The sequence below is a fragment of the Chrysoperla carnea genome, chromosome 1 (genome assembly GCF_905475395.1).
Source record: "Chrysoperla carnea chromosome 1, inChrCarn1.1, whole genome shotgun sequence".
In the NCBI taxonomy this organism is placed as follows: Eukaryota; Metazoa; Arthropoda; class Insecta; order Neuroptera; family Chrysopidae; genus Chrysoperla; species Chrysoperla carnea.
Window position 1 is genome coordinate 70,775,585 of NC_058337.1, and position 18,137 is coordinate 70,793,721.

The 18,137-nt window shown below is 28.5% G+C and overlaps 1 protein-coding gene across 1 annotated transcript; it reads right to left on the bottom strand.

The window, feature by feature from the left end:
• Positions 1 to 3,335: 3,335 nt before the first annotated feature.
• LOC123290573 lies at positions 3,336 to 17,683 on the bottom strand. The gene is made up of 12 exons (XM_044870815.1): positions 17,282 to 17,683; positions 15,660 to 15,829; positions 14,532 to 15,075; positions 13,797 to 14,049; positions 12,521 to 12,753; positions 12,331 to 12,414; positions 5,939 to 6,056; positions 4,942 to 5,074; positions 4,659 to 4,884; positions 4,227 to 4,443; positions 3,711 to 3,995; positions 3,336 to 3,514 (listed from the first exon to the last, which is right to left on the bottom strand). The coding sequence occupies exons 1-12, from the start codon at positions 17,681 to 17,683 to the stop codon at positions 3,336 to 3,338; spliced, it is 2,844 nt and encodes a 947-aa protein (XP_044726750.1).
• Between the last annotated feature and the right edge of the window lie 454 nt (positions 17,684 to 18,137).

The window sequence follows — 18,137 nt, forward strand, 5'->3', positions numbered from 1 at the left end:
ATTTGAGAAAAAAAAACTAAATTATATATTTGTTTGTTTCTTTTGCATACACTATTGTGTAAGTAGAAAAGACTTACACCAAGAGTAAAGATAAAAAGTTTACGCTAAAATAAGATTCATTTGTATTCATTCTCATTTTAGTTCTTAAAGAAGCTTTGTTTGTTAACCCTTAAAAAATATATTTAATATATTATTTCTTTGGTTATCAGATATCGCTTATTTTTGTTTTCTGTATTTGTTCTGTCCAGGGTAGAGAACCGAATTTAGCGGAGGTAAATTGGGAATCTTTATGCGTTTTATACCTTTTCATAATATTATTAATAAATTTTTCACATAATTTTTTCATTATTTATGTAATTATATACTATGTAAAAATAAAGTCAATATTATTGCACAAATGATGAAATCATTATGTGGAAAATTCATATTAATAATAAAATGAAAAGGTATATAAGTTGTAAATATTTTCGTACGCATCGCTAGTCGCTAGATTCGGATCTGAAAGCAAAGAATACTCATTCTTTTTAAGAAAAATTTCAATTTTTTTTTTATCATTTTACTCATCCAATTTTAAATACTCTACTAAAAGAACAATTTTTGGAGCTGTGGCATCCACTTTTCATGGCAATGGGGTTTCGATGTTAATTTTTTAGTACTAAGCTTAATGCAAGGCTCTTAAAGGCCTTAAAAAATTTTAGGTAATCATTTTATGCGACTGAAAACTGAATAATTTAAAAACTACTGCGTAAAAAAAGTACAAGTTTAGGACACCAGTATTTTGATGAAAGTGTATATCTCGACATAGAACATTTCATCAAAATAATTTTAAGTAACTTTGTACTTGTTATTTAATTAAAAAGTATAATTTTGAATTGATTTTTTTATCTATTTCTTATAAATATTCATTATAATATTTTGATTTTCATATCAATAAAGAATAATAATTATAATATTTAATAATATACAAGTATGTGTGCGAGCAAGAATATGCTTTCATTAAAATCATTAAGGAACAGGTTTTTGAGCAGAGTAGGTATGCTGTTAATTATCCTTGAAACGTGCAGCCATGGAGGAAAACCAAAAAAGCCAAAAGACTTTTTTTACCGTTTGGGAAGAGAGGTTATTAGTTGAAAATTTAAAAAATTTTCTATTTTTAAGATTTATGGAATTTTAGTCAAATGACGGAAGTAATAAATATTTGCCCGTTGAGTTGATTAAATGTAATGCAATTTTTTCAATACTATTTCAAGTTGGTATAAATGCTTAGTTCTGAAAATTTTTAGATATCCTGAAATGATGGATTATAACAGTCTTGTTTCAAATTTCGATCTCATATAAGCCAATTAATTCAATTATTTATTATTAGACACACATACAAAATATTCATTTGACTTTTTTTTTTAAAACACGTTTTGCTTTACACTGGGCTGGATGACATTCCAAGGCCAATAACTCAATATTGTTCGCATTTGGATCTTCGTGGATCATCTATTATGCCTTTGTTAGGATGCCAAATCTTTAAATCCTGTTAAATATTAGCAAATTTGACCAAAACCATAAATCTATTGCGGGGTCCTTTGTTTAAAAGTTGCATGTTGTATTTATCCGGTTTATAAATATGAGATAAATAAGAGTTTTTAATAAAAAACCACAGTAGTTAATTGTAACAATTCATACATACTTAATTTAAGTATAATTATAGAAATGAAATGGTATAAATACAAAAATTAAACTATATAATATTTTATCCCATAATATGTACAATTCTTTGAATACCCAAATATACTTAGTTGTTTTGATTCTGTTTTAAATGTTTATTTTGAAATTGTTGTTTTTTAATTCATAATTTTTAATGTTTTGGTGAAATTAACTAACCAAAAAAACAAATTATGTTAATTCAATTTACAAGTTCCAAGATATAATGTTAATTATACATTCTCTAATCCTAATTCATAAGTAAAACATTTAAGTCTAAAAATTTTTTCAACAAATAATTGGAATGTCTTTTATATTAATACAGGTAATGATTACATTTGTACATTTTACAATATATCGGAGTTTACAATTTTTTTATTTCAATTATTACAAAAATTTTCTATTTTCTAAATTTACTAGATCTTGTTTGCTCTAAATTTCTTTTTTCTACATCATCTCATATGTTCTAACATTTTTAGATACCTTCAAAATTTCCCGCCTACCATTTCAACGAATCAACTACAGAAAAGGTGAACAAGTAATGAAACGGAATTGTTATCATTCGCATAATAGTAAACAATAGGATATTATTTTCGAGATTTTTGATAATTTCCAGAATTTCCATAAAAAATCCGATTCGATTTGTAATATAAAATTGAAGTTCTTATTTAAAAATTTCTAAGTTGATCCGTTAAATGGCAGTAAGGTATCATTAAGAAGAATATTTTTAAAAAAAATAGGGTCAAATTTTTTTAATTTCTTGATCCGGCGTTTAGATTTCTATTAAATTCGTTTAGGCCAGATGCGGTACAAATTGAAAATCTCCTTCAATTTTTGTACATGTTATATACGCTCTTGAATTCGCATTTATATATCGAAGCTGCTTGTTGATTTAAGATATAAGTTTTGAATTTTACGTTTACGATAAATCATTTATTAAAGTAATCATCTTTGTTTAGAAATAGATTTTGACTATAGGCGAAATGTTTCGATACGGAAATCTTTCAGGTCTACAAATCATGCCGTTTTTGGTACCATTTTATGCTTAGCCGTAGAGAACCTAATGATGCGAATAAAACGCGGTTTTCTGGTTTCAAATGTTACTTTAACTTAATTTTTTTCAAATATTTATTAAATTGACTTCTATTGTTAAACTCTAAAGGTAGGTATTAATTTAGCTGTCGTTTGACATTAAAATGGTACTTTCAAGATCGAGCGGAAGTTAAACCGTTAATAGCAAAAATTAGACTAAATTTTAAATTTCTGATAAAATTGTATAAATAATAAACATGTTGAATGATTTTCACTACCACTAAATTAAAAATTATTACCAAATACGATAGTCTAGAAGACCCTTTTAAGAAAATTTGTTTTGTTACATAATTTAACCACTCGCAGCGTATTTTTCATGTTTTTTCGTCTACAGGAAACTTAAATAAACTATTGCAGCTATTAAAAAACTAGATTCTAAATACGTAAAAATTTCTATCCATTTTGTACGACATACATAAATTTGTATAAAATTAGAAAAATCTTCAACAATAATTAAAAATATTACTTTTCTTTGAAATAACAACATAAAATAACAAAAATATGAATTAAATATTTTTAAATAAAAAAATAAATTTTAACAATTTGTTTTATTTAAAAAGAGCAGGTTTTGGTGTAACTTCTAAATTCGATTGAATAACATTTGTAGTAATTATTTCTAATATCGTAACAAAAATATCTCTGTTTATACTATCGTATTTGAATGATTCTAAAAAGAATCGAATTGCTTGTTCGATATCATGCTTACCTATTACCGTTTGTATATAACCTAAAAAATAAATAACTCTATTAAGCATGTTGTAACTTTTCGATAAATTCATAGATAAAATATAAAAATAGGCAAGCAAATTACTGCGGAAATCAATAATAATCAGTTTATCATACTTAATGGCGCAAACAAATTCTGTTATGCCATAATAGAAATGGAATTTATCTCCAACGATATAACAGAAAGACATTTTTACCTGGAATACTATTTTCGATAAGTGTAATTAATTCCTCTTCTGAGACATCTTTTTGCGTTTGATTTGACATATTTTTTAATAAACTGTCAATATTATCTGATTTATGAATAACAGCTTTTGAAAAATTGCTTATTACATCTTCCAACCAATTACCAAACAATAATAATACTGATCGAACTATGGGTTCTTGGCCCGTACAATTCATTGTATCTTTTAGTAATTCACAAACTATATCCATTAACAAATGACATTTGGGTATATTTGAAAAACATTCGTCCAAATCATCTAAAAGTAATAATAATTTAATACTAAATAACTCTTAAACATTGTAGATTCGAAAAATCTCTCCGATTTTGTTGTTGAGTGCTTCATGAAACACGTTCGTAATCAGGGGTTAAAGAAGAGTATTGATTAGCCTGACAATATACAACAAAAAGGTTTATGGAAAACGTGACCAGCATAGTTTTATCAATTTTTATGAATGTCCTTTGAGCATAAATTATCGAAATGGCTCACCATCGTACGATGTATCATGAGGGGTGCTTGGAGGTTTTACATCAGTTTTAATATTAGCACCAGGTACTGACGTAGATGTTATATTTGTAGGTTTTGTGTTTGCGTTATCTGTAAAATCGAAACTATCCACAGCCTCATACGCGGTATCAATATTACAAAAATCACTTCGTTCCACTAATAACACTTTAATCAGGTTTTGAACTTCGTTGTTGACATCCTAAAACAGCAATTACATAGAAATTTTAGAAAAATAGTATAACTTTTTGCAGACAACTGTCTATTGCAGCTTTTATACTGGAGTGCACTAGCACCTTTAATGTGGTGCGTTAGCTAATCGTTTTTAATGCCTAACTACCTTATTTCCCACAATGAACAATTGACTTAGACAGAAAGTTTTCTTGATAGAAAGCAAAAACTATTTTCAGAACTCACTTCGCGTTCGGAATACATCCATCGTTGACTCATTGGATGTAAAGTGGTTGTGTTAAAAACCGTATTTTGTGGTACTAAATCACCCGTATTTCCAGGTAATGCTGTACGTATTGTATTAAAAACACCAGTAACACGTGCAAATAGATTATCAGTTAACGGCATGGATTTAGGAATACCATAATTTGAATCCTGAATATCAATAGATCCTTCGGCTGGATCACCATACCTAAAATAAAATAATACAATGGCATGCCTAATTTAAAATTTATCTTTAAAATCGTACATGGGACTAACGTCTGGTGTATTTGAAGCAGATTCAGCAGATGTTTTTTGTTGAATTATTGATTTTAATTTTGCAACAGATGATGCTAAATCTGTAGGCTCTTCGTATTCTGGAGAATCTCCCAATTCTGCATCTATTAAATTAATATTAATCTTGAGCTTTCAATTACAAACAAAATATCTTTTACAAATCTTATGAAAAATGTCTGCCTATGGAAATCGCTGAATTTTTAATAAGCTATAGTCTGTGTAGCTTTTTAATCAAAAGCTACCACAAATTTTAATTCTTATTTAGAGTTACACTATAGCATAATGCTTATTTATTGGACAAAATAATCGATGCATAAAAACGTATACAAAAAAAAAAAAGTTATTGATAGTGTGTGCATGGTCGCAGAGTGCATTTTGATAACTTATTTTAACATGAAAAGCTTGTCAAATATATGTTCTTAATAAAATAAGTTCCCGAAATATATCCTGGCTCTAGACCTACTAGGAATTTTAATGTGGTTAATCTATAATTATTTTAATATAGTTAGCTATTTAAGTATATTAAAATTCCTACATACACTATCAAAATCTAATTTTTGGTAAATATAGACAGGTTTATCGACTGGTAGTATTTGTTGCAGTTTATGAGGTTGTAAAGGACTATTCATAAAATACGTACACAAATAGAAGGAAAGGATATCATGGTTGTAATTAGTTTCAGTTTTATAGGCTAAATAAATACAAACAATTGTAAGCAAATAGGAAGAAACTACCTCATAATTAAAATTTATAGAATTTGATTAAGAACCAAGGACACTATCTATACCCACTATCTGTACAGTATCTGTACTTAAAATTTTCAGATGTAGGTCCAAGACAAAATAACAATTTTTTTATTATACGAGTCTTTGGTAGTTATTTAAATCAAATTTCAAGTTCAACGAATTCCACCGAGATTTATTTTCCAAAGATGTGTAAGAGACTTTTCCCTATCCATTTCAAATTACCTAAAGTACTATGTATATTCGATAATACTTTTTCGAGATCCTCAGAATCGGCTGAACTATGCAATTTTTCTGTTTCGCTTTTAGGACTTGTTTTTGTAAATTTTATAGTTGTATTGTCCTAAGATTGTGAAAAATGTAATTTAATAAATTTTATATTAGAAGAAAATCATGCGATTTATTTAATTTTTAAATTTAGTTTTGGAGGCTAGGTTAACATTAAAGAAGTTAAAGCTTTTATTTTGAATTGATCAGATCAGCGAGGAATTTAAAGGTTCTTAAAATTAGATATACAGTCAGATAGATGCATTTAAAAACGCTGTGATTACTACTTTGTACGCACAGAACCGCTTACCTCTACCGCTACAAGTCGGTATATCGGCTAGTAGACTTTACCCCCCTTGCATTAAAAAACAATTTCTAGACTATTATCTAGACGAAAGCTGATGTTCAAATGAAATAACTACGTACATTAATCATATATCACTTTATGGTTACAATTTTTGTTATTTATTTGATTTGACGTATATAGAAAAAATATTATTTCTTTTAACATTTTCTACTAGTAAAGGATAAGGGTCCATAAGAGATAACAGATTGGCTCAAAAATAGCAAATTGATTGCACATGTGAAATTTTCGCATTCGATTTAAAACATTAATATTATTTATATTATTCTAGTAATTTTTTGTTATTCAGAGGCCCAAAAATTCACAATTTTAGAGATTTGGCTAGTTTTTATAAGAGTGCAGTGAGCAACGTTTTTATCTATAATTTGTGTCATAGTGTACTTCATCTTATTTCAGTTATAAGAGTTTGAGCCCTTACACTTATGAGTCATCTCATAATCTTCGTAAATCTGACCCAAATTTACTTGAGATAGTAAAAAAAGTATGTATGATTATACACTCTAATAGAAAATTGCTAAAGATATCGTCCATTTTTACGTTATCGTATAATTTGAGTAAAAGTTTAATTCTGCTTTGTCGTACAGTCTATATGGAATAAGTCTGAGCGATTTCTTTATTAGGGAATTCAAAGATCCGTTTAGGTTTTTATGTGAACTTTGAATAAGGTTCTATACTCTATATTTTTCCAAAAGTCAGCAGTCCAGTAGTTTCAGTGATCAGGGGAACTGGTTTTATTTCATAACAATTTAAAACTGTACATTTTAGAATTATAGGAAAATATACTTGTGTTCTTCATTAGTATGGACAAATTTCAATTGATATGGACACACGATACCCTTTCAAAAGCTTTTGCTCACCTTTTTTATACTACCTCCTTCCCTAAAAATTTACCCCTTAAAATTGGAATCTAATTTTCGCTTAGATTTTCCAGTAAATTTTGAGTGAGACCCTATACCTTGTATTTTTCCAAAATTTTTGACTGTATAGTTTCCAAGATATAGGGAGGGGTGGTTATTTTACGCTTATTTTCTTCAAAATTTACATTTCGGGAAAAATATCTGTATTCTTCATAAAGAGCCCTAAAAGTTAGTTAAACTACAAAATATATGCAAATACGAAAAAATACAAAAATAGTGAATCTTTGGGCATCAAAGAAACAAAGAATTATTTGAAGAGGATAAATAATATTGACGGAAAATTAAAATACGTATAAAAATACGTTCTACAATAATTAAGAGCAAAAATTTTTAGTTTGCGGTTTTTAGGGTCCAAAAAAACTGATTTATGTATCCTCATCCTTTTGCCATTAAATGTTTTGCAGCCTCTACAATTTTATTTAAAATATTAATAATTGGTCTCAGAGCCAATGACCGACAATAAAAAAATTATAAATTATAAATTTTTTTTAAATTAATTTTCTAAACATTTACTTCATTGTGCGCCGATGTGAGGCTAATTATAGTCTCCATTCTATGTAAGGTAAGTATAAGGTGAAAGTAATATGTAAATGACGTGGTTTTTTAAAATACCGTAAATTTGTCGACTACTGACAAAAAGAAAAAATAAACTTAACAAAAATTGTTGAGTTTCTCTTATGTCACAGTTATGTATTTTGTGAAGTAGTTAATTAAAAAGTCCCATTAGTATATTGGTTGTCATAAAAGTAACGTAAGTTTAAGGTTCTACAAAATTTATTTTGTGTGTCCCTGAAATGGCCATGTTAGATTCTATGGAGGTCAATTTTAAAAGTGTATTTTGAACCCCAAGGGTTCAAACGGGGTAACTTTGATCCCAATCAATAAGACATAAAAACTATGCGTTAAATACAAAAAGTTTCAAACAAAAGTTTCAGTTCGCATTATTTTACACATTTTTATTTTTTATACGATAATATATCACAAAATATGGTTGAGATATATTACTTTTAACGATCATTTGGAATTTTTGCCAAGTTTTTTTTTCGAAAATTCAACGGATTTGCACAAATAATGAATTAATTTTTGTAATATATTGATATCAAGAATAAATTCCTAAAGTTATGACACATTATTTACAAAAAAATTAAATTAACTTTTTGCGAGTTTTTGAATTCTTACAAAATTTGTTGCAATGCTTCGGGAAAACAGAAATAATCTTTATAGAATCTGCAGGGTACTATACCCAATAGGAAAAATTTATCAAAAATGCTCAAAACAGGAATAACTTCCTTCACATGAAAATTACGCATTAAATTAAAAAAAAAAAGTTTTGAACAAAAAATGTAGATTACTTTTCCTTGATCGGGTAAATATATATCTGCTGCATAATCTATTCATAACAATCACTTTTATTTTAATAATTTCATTCGATATATTTTAAAATTGAATCAAAAATCATAGATTTTTTTAATTTAACCAAGTTTGACTAAAGTTAGCCCGTTTTATTCTCTCTCATTATTTTATAATAATAGGAAGGAACGATAAGTTTAATATTGTCAAATTTCTTTATTTTCCCCTGTTTTGACCGGAGTTTTTGTTTCACATTTGGTAAATTGTTGTTCCCGCTATTATCTTTAAGAAAACGTTTCCTTGCAGAACTACAGTCCTCACAAATTTCGTTTATCATTTAAGATTTGTGCCAAATCCGTTGGATTTTTGTAAAAAAGTTCAAACCAAACTTACTTCTCGATAAATAACCAATAACTTTTGTTTAAAACATTTTTTTCGAAAACTCAATGGTCTTAATACAAATTTAAAACGATTACTTGTCGTAAAAAGTATATTTAATTTTTATGAGAGTTTACACTGAACTTAGCTTTTGCTATACATTTCTAGAGCTAATTTACGTAGATCTCTCTAAACATGTATGAATACAGTGGTGTGCTGACGAGGGCTCGCGAAAGCCCTTGTTAAATTATTTTGTAATTTGCGAACCCCTCATTCTTCTTGGCAACCAATACCCTCGAAAAGGAAGAATCCTGAAATTTTTATTTTTTTTATAGAGCGATGAAATCACTTCTATCTGTCAGTGAAATTTTGAATTATATTTCACTTTTTAGTGAGTTTTATTTATATTATGTATTATCCACTGTTTGTACGCAGTGTCTATAGAGACATTTTTGTGTTATATGATTCGGCTTTCATCGATGCTAAACAAATTGCTGCTATTTTTATTGAGTTAAATAAGCATGAAAAGAAAAAAAAACGGTTCTAGGTGAAATCGTGGCTCAAAAAAGTCAATTTTCATTTCAAACAAGTTTATTCGTTTCAGTTCAGTAGATGAGTTTTCTTAATTTTTTGTGTTCCGGTCCATTATTGTTTCAATTGAAATTTGATATAAATAAAATGTAAAATAGAACAGGTTTTTTGAAATTCGAATTAATTCACACCTTGTCATTTCACTTACAGCAGTTTTTTTAATCAGAATACTGATAATAGAGAGCAGTAAGGTATAAAAATCGTTATATCTGGGAATCCAAGACCAGTCAATGAATCTTTATAAAAACTGTTCGACTGCATTGCTTAAAGCTTATTTAAAGAAGTTAAAAACAAAAATTTGTGCGTTCTTGGGTCTTGGGTCCGTAGAACCCATCTTGTAAACCTTAAGACATACAACAAAAACTTAAATGTAAAAAATTGTCCGTGTAATACAATAAACAATTTTTGTTTGAAACATTTTTTTGTTAACCATCAGAGTTTATCTGTGAGGACAATAATCAAAATCAGGTCAGAACATAAATTATTCCATAAGGCTAACTAAGCTTATAGCTAATTACAATTATTAATTAAACAAAAAAATAGGTAATTTTAATTAAAGCATATTATTGTACTAGATCCAAATTTACTAGAAAATACAATATTATCGTCATAATGGTTCATTAGCTGATTTGTTATCTTGACGATTTGGACCTTCTTCTTTTCTTCATTTTAATCGCTTATTTTTCACATAAAAAACACCTACTTTTCCAATAAAAGTCAATTGAAGTAGCCGCTCGAAGCTTTTTCTTAATATTAGGGCCCTCACGGATAAACTATGATGTTGACAAAAAAATATTTCAAACAAAATCTTATGCTTAATAACAAATACTTATTTTTTTACAAGGAACATTTTTTACATTTAAACTTTTGTTGTATCTCTTACGGTTTACAAGATGGGTCCTACGGACCCAAGACCGCAAGACCTAAGTAACTTCTTTAAGTAAGCGTTAAACAATGCAGTCGAACAGTTTTTAGAAAGATTCATTAATTGGCACTGGATTTTGAGGTATAAATCTTACGGCCCGCCACTATGAATAGAGCTGGCTAGATTAATATAGCAAAATCTTCTTACTTCTATGCACATTGAAACTACTTTTTTTGCTTTACACTCTTCAGATAGATTGTAGAGGAAATTCACCTAGAGAGCTCTACGTGGAATAGTTAGTCTAGCTAGTCCAAATCTCGCTTTAATGAGCAATTCTAGCTATTCGCAACGTGCGTGAGTTTTTTTGGAGGCGCTTCCATGGTAACGATACACTACTTTAATTATAGAATTGTATGGATGCATATATAATTGTATGAATTGCATTTATGACTTACATTGAAAATTTAATATTATTGTCTCACAAATTTAAATAAATAATTATGATAATTTACATTTGAAAAATAATATTTGTGCAATTTGATTTCTTATTTTCACAATTTTTAATGCATTAAGTTTAATTAATTAGTGTTTTTCAATAATTCTAATTTAACATGTAAAGAATTGCAAATTAGTCATAACAGCCTCCTTTAACGCCAAAATTTTCCACTGGAAGCGCTGGCATCGATTTTATTGTCCCTACCATGACTACGCACACCATGAATTGTCATTACATACATAAAACACTATAGTTAAATTAGATCTAATTAGAATTTGGTTTAACTAGACTAACTCTTCATCACATTTGGAGCAAAGAGCATAGGATAGAGGAGAAGCAGCCCATATGAGCTAATGTAAAATCGTAGTATACGAGTTTCAGCGCCTCTACCGAGTCAGGCTTTCAAACTTAATAGTTAATAGTCACCCCCGCAAAGTAGTTAAACTTAATAGCCATACCCGCAAAGGCCTACAAACTTAATAGTTGATCGCCTCAGACTCCAGATGTCACTTATAATTATACTTCTGCTTCTTGTCTATCCTATAGTCTTTGATTTGGAGTAATAACATTACTGTTACTACAGGTTCGCATTCTCATTTATATTAAATTTTAGCATTAGTATGTAAGACAAACTCATGTGTTTAAAGTAGTAATCACTGCACTAAAAAGGGTTGATTTATTTTTGTATAGATAAAAAAAAAAAGAAAGAAAATAATCACATATATGTTTTGTTGTTATAATCTATTAATTACGTGCTGTTATTATCATTAATTCATATTTGTGTTAATGTTGTAGTTATTTTAGATCAGGGATTCCCAACATTTTTTAACTAACAAAAATTTTTTTTAATCTTGTATATCAAGGAAGAAATAAATTATGGAGGCAATATTTTAGTAGTCGCTTAAATACAGGTAATTTCAAATATGACCAAACTAATACTAAGACTATAAATTTTTCTAACTTCAGTCAGTTTAAAGTAAATAAGTTTACAGGAACCAAGAAAGGATTCAGAAAAAAAGTCAAAGAACACAATATACCTTCCGATGTACAGTTGGGAGCCCCTGTTTTAAATGTTACGTACTGAAAAAATGTGTAAAGGTTAGGGCGATTTGTCGTATTAAGTCTTGTGTGTAATGAATGTAATTAGTATATTTTCTCTAAATTACAACATCGAAATACTTACGATTTTACGATACACAATTAATCCGTGAAAAGCTAAACATTGATTATCTAACAAACACGTTACGTCACTAAGTAGTTAAAAATAAGTGTTTTAGTGTTATTTGTTGGTTAGAAAATAAAAACATAAAAACTAAAAAAAAGCTTAAGATTCTAGACACGCACATATATATTACATAACTAGTATTTCAGCCATGTCAAGTCTAGTACCTGCAATCCCGTTAAACGCAGCCCCTTTTTAAGTCCTGCCATACCAAAATCAATAATACCTTCAACATAACCGGCAGCCTCGTCCTGAATTAATTTTTGATAACAACGCATAATAAATAATTACTAAGAGCTTTCGAAAAAATTATTGAATTTTACAAAAAAAAAACTTTATAAGTTATGTAACACTAACCTGCAAGTCACCAATTTTATGCATGGCATCGGATACTGAGGCAGCAGATCGTTGTTGAAATTCTTTATTGAATAGTGAACTCATTGAAACTGAATGAGTATGTGAATCCGAGGTACCATTTCCATTTGTATTTGGAATTGCTCCATTCCGTGATGGTTCGAGTGCTCGAGATTCTAATTCCGTTGTTCGCTTTGGTTGTTGAACACTAGTGGTGCTACTGCTCTCCTCTGAATCTAAATTGTAAATTAAAATAAAAAGACAAGTGAAAACAAACAATTGACTGAGTTAATTGTTGAAATACCATGTATAGGCAGTGTTGATAACTCTGTCACATTTCACATACATACATATCTGACATATTTAACTGATATTCTCATATAATGCGCAAGTGTTGATGCGCAATCGTTTTTTTTTTTTGACGTCATGTAAATAACAAAAGATATTCACTTTGATATTCCTATATTAATACATACTATAAAATTTGTACCTAATTAACGCCCTCGTGGGTAAACAGTGATGTTTACAAAGAAATGTTTCAAACAAAAGTTGTTTATTTTTTTGTAAGGAACATTTTTTACATTTAAACTTTTATTCTATCTCTAACGGTTTACAAGATGGGTACTACGGACCCATGACCCAATTGACCCATGTTGCTCATTTACGAACTTGACCTCACTTTTTACGTCCTAAGCACGCTGTAAAAATTTCAGCTTGATATCTCTTTTCGTTTTTGAATAATCGTGACCACAATTAGGTGATTTTATGAACACCTATACCAATTTTTTTTTTGTAGCATCAATATTTTTAGGCGTTACAAACTTGGGACTAAACTTATAATACTATGTATATTTCATATATACATGGTATAATAACAATAGGTAATTTAAAAGCTCACTAATAAATGACTTTTTTAATGAATTTTTTCCGTTTTGTGCTAAATTATTATACATATACATCACAGTCGGGTTCATTAACTCATAACATAAATATATAATTTGAATTCTTTTATAATCAGATTTTTCTCGAATCATTTTCATCCTTCCTTAAACAGTCACTTACCTTCATTGTCAGGCACGTCTTTAAATTGGAGGTCGTGGGAAATTTAGGTTAATAGTGCCCCTATTACTATGAACTAATGAGAAAACTGACCAATAATTTGTAGAACTTTTAATCCAGGATGACCTTCTATACACGCAATTGATGTGCGGGTACCCGCTGATTTAAAGGGTGTTCATGTAGGATGCTCTATCGCGGGAGTAAGAAAACTATATTTTACCTGCAGAAAAATTCCATAAATGTTTTCCTAAATTCAAATCAGATGTTTGTGCCAATAAATCTTGTCCCATTGCAATAAAATCATAATCGTCTACATTCCATGCTGATGGTGAAATAACATCTGTACTTTGATATTCTTTAACATTTGGTACCACTGTTTTATAACTAACGGTTAATGTAGTAGGTATTGATTCTGGAATTTTATTATTTTCCGAAAAATGTGACCAATCTAAACTGTCCGTACAATCTAAAATCTAAAATTAAAAAAATATTAAACTGTTGTCTAATTTTCAAAAAATTAAATTAATTTTGTACTTGTAATTATAGAATTAAATAGAGTTGAACCAACTGAATGTATTGTAAAAAAGTAATAGTCATTGTCGTTGATAAGAGAAGGGGCTTCAATACACCTGGAAGAACTATAAACTTTCTGTAGCAAAAAGCTGGCAGAGCTAAAATACAACATAATTATAATAACTTATAGTCGACCGTAAATCAAGCAGCATAACGCTGGTCATTGGTTGGCTAGTTAAACCGGCTGCTTACTTTTTTGGTGTCACAAACAGGTTGTGTGGCGCGTAATCTCCACATCTAATTCAGATCTAATTTGGTGTTTAGTACATCTAATTTCACAGAAACTATCTTTCATTAATCAAAATTTAGGCACGTAATTTAAAAAAAAATCAGTCAGTCAGTTCAGAACTATTATAAATAAAATACAATGATCGCAATTTACCAAAGGCATAGCTTTATCAGATTCTGCTAACGGCTCTTCAATTAAATTATCGTTTCCCAATATAATAGGTGCCAAAGGATCTAATTTACTTGAATCTGGATCAGCAAAATAAACTTCGGCTGGTTTTTCACGGTGTACAAGCTTTGACTGCTCTGCTGTGAGATTAGGTAAAGGTGTTGCGCTTTGCGATTGCACATTAACATTCTCTTCAATCGGTAATAGAGATCCTTTATCGTCATTGGGCGACAAGGACTCTTTTTTGGTTAATGAATCGATAGTGTCGATTACGACAATTTTATCATCCGAAATTGAAGGTTCAACTACTGGATTCAATAAATAATACATTGTGTTTATTAACCAATCAGGTTTTGATATACTATTGATGATATACAATGTTACTTTCTGCGATAGTATCGATACTAAAAGGTTGCATGGGAATGAATTCCATAATTCCCATGTGATAAATTCACGCATTACATTTATTGTTAATTTATGCGCATGTAATTCTAATGTTTCTTCCTTTTTATTTTGTGGCAAAATATATCTGAAAAATTATTTAAAAAAATTGTAATAAAATTTCACATAAATGTGTTGTACTTGATTGAGTCCTCTACAGGATCGACAAAATAAATATACAATCAAAGCAAATTACATACACACAAACGCGATAATTTTTTTCCTTTGATATATGTGTTGATTATCCATCATTCTTTAAAATAAGGTGAATAATGTTGAAATTAATTTCTAATGCAATATACCTAAAGGTAGTTTGGCACCCAAATCACTTTGACTTAGACCACACATTTATTATAATAATTCGAAAGATTATGCTTAAATGCACTTGCAGACAAAAATAAGATAATTTTAACATATTTTTTAAGAGATATACTTAATTAAAATTATGCAAAATTACTGGAACTCTTTTGAGTGTCTCTGTTCAATAACGTCGTAAATTGATGGTTTTTGAAAAATTGGCACAGTTGATCTCAAATAAAAAAAACTTTTCAATAGATAAAATGATGTCTCAAAAATATATTGACTTCGTTTTGTGAGTGCCAAAACACTTTAATTTGAGTGATATTTTCTCCCTAATTTGTGGTTAAATTTAACATATCATAGAATACGTACCTATATGCATTTTCCATATCATCACTATATTGTTTTATAATTCGTTTTTTCGCTCGACGAAATTCCTTTAAATGTCTAAGTATAACCGCCAAACATTCCACAACTACTTTATCCGTATTAATAAATGGAATTGTAAACAGTAACCTTTTAAACAATGAATCCAAAATTACCTTAAAATAAAACAATTTTATTAAAAATATTATAATGATGTGATATCTTGAGCAACAAGTTATAATATAATAAATCAACCCATAAACCCAAAGAAATTTGAAACATTTTACATGATCATTATGTTGGTGGACAGAATCAGTGCAAACGAAATACGAGGCTAAGTGACAGACTTAGAGTCATTCTTAAAGTGTTAATTTTGTAAAAAATTATTTTAACAGTTTTTTCTATTATAATTTTTTTAATATACTTTCAGTTTTTTTTTTGAAAGATTAATTGCATATTACAATCCTAGGCCTGAAATTTGAATTTTCTGGCGTGTGTGATATAAGGTTCCTGCTTCGCCTCGGCCTTTATATAGCACACGCCAAGGCATCGAACATTCTGGCCGTGGGTTGTATACTATTTTTCTTTAGGGCCTTACTGAAAGTACGGTCTAATAATCGTTTAAAATCAAAAGTTTGTATACAAATTATTTTAAACTCCAAACAAATTATTGAAAACAAACCAAAAATATAAAGTTTTCTGGAATAACAATGTTATTACGGATTGTAAAATTATAAGATTCATTTTTAAAAAAACTTCCAAATCAAGTTCTCGCTTGCGGTATGTTGTGACTACTTTTTTTAAATGAAAATAGGTGTTCAAATAATGTGTAAATTTTCAGAACTAATTCATGTAGCTTACAGAAGAGTTTACGACCGGGAAGACTATACTTTCGGTAAGGGAATAAAGAAAAATATTTTCATGAAATTGCGCATCCTACCAATTCTTTTCATACTGTTAAATTATTAAAATTTATTTTTATTATTTTACACATTTTAGTTGTTCAATACAAAATCCATATTACGTCAGTTAAGATTTAGAATATGAAATAGTTAAAAATTTGTTATACAAAGTGAGGTATAACTCACTGTATAATTGAAAACGTGTAACCCGTGATTATAACATTAACATATTTAACCAAATTTAATTTTTTGGTACCCTAGGTTTTAACAGCAATTGGTACCCTAGTTTTTTATTTTAGATTGGTTTTTTACTTGTCGTAAAATAGTTACAATTTTTAAGGTATACTTTAAATATTAGTGTCTGGCATACTGTTTATTTGACTTTTTAATAACGAAAACCTTGACAATATCGACAAAAGTGACGATTGATTAGTAACATAAAATGTTTTCTATAATAAAACATCGTTTTTGTATCAAAAGCTTAATAACCGATACCCTCTCTGCGTTGATGCCCCTAGGCGAGTGCCTAGTGTACCTTATTATAAATCTACCACTGATTACAACTGCACATCCACTTATACCCCACTTTGTATATAATTCAAATTATTTTACGGTTAATAAAGTATACGAATAACTTAGCTAGACTGTAAATTTATACCTTTCAATTTTATTACGTAATTATAAATTAATAGATTATAAATATTTGTTAATAAAAAGTAGGTATACCTTGGATTCATCGCAGAACATATCATCTTCATTTTGTGAACAACTAATCAAACTCTTGTACCAAGTAGCAATAAATCTTTGGCATACAGTTTCAGTTAAAAAATGCACTCGTCCATCAACTGTATTTAACAACGGGTCAAATGATTTAATCTTCTTATGGCGTTGATCTGATTTAATTTTAATTTTATCTGAATGTGATAATTTTACTTCATTTTTTGCAGTTAAAATTGTAACAAATCGTGAATCGTTATATAGTGTAATAAGTAGATGCCGAATATAATTGTACCATGAAAAATTTTCTTTTTCCAACGTAATAGGTTGATTTTGTTTAAGGATATTATTAATTATGGAACATGTTATCCAGAATGATATAAATATAATTAATGAACAATAAATAATCATGTACATACAATACGATGAACAGAAAATTATTGAAAATAATATCACAAATAATGTTATGTATAATACATTTGTAAGACGTTTATACCAACTATCTGAATTCGATATCGATATCGTATCCATTCTTCTTTTGGTATACGTTTATTTAAAAAAATACAATAAATCTTAATAAATACATTTTTTTCGTTTAATCATTTTCTGATAAATTTTTTTAATTCCTCAATTTGAAGAACTGACATCTGTCATTTGACTATTGTTCCAGACATTCTAAAAATGTTTTGTGACCTTGCAATTTTCTCTTAAATTAGTGATGACCACCTTGACCATTGTATAAAAAATAGTTATACCATTCTTCATTTGTATTTTTACGACCTCAATGACATATATACAAGGAGAAGAACATTTTGACACAAACTAAAAAATTAACAATAACAAATGAAAACAAACAATTAACTGA

Bases quoted from the DNA above. Each gene is read 5' to 3' on its own strand.
- LOC123290573 (XM_044870815.1), bottom strand. From the start codon at position 17,683: ATGATTATTTATTGTTCATTAATTATATTTATATCATTCTGGATAACA. The intron at 15,076-15,659 runs GTACGTATTCTA...ATAATTTTTCAG, and splicing joins GATATGGAAAATGCATATAG to ATATATTTTGCCACAAAATA. The intron at 5,075-5,938 runs GTAATTTGAAAT...TTAATTTAATAG, and splicing joins GAATATACATAGTACTTTAG to ATGCAGAATTGGGAGATTCT.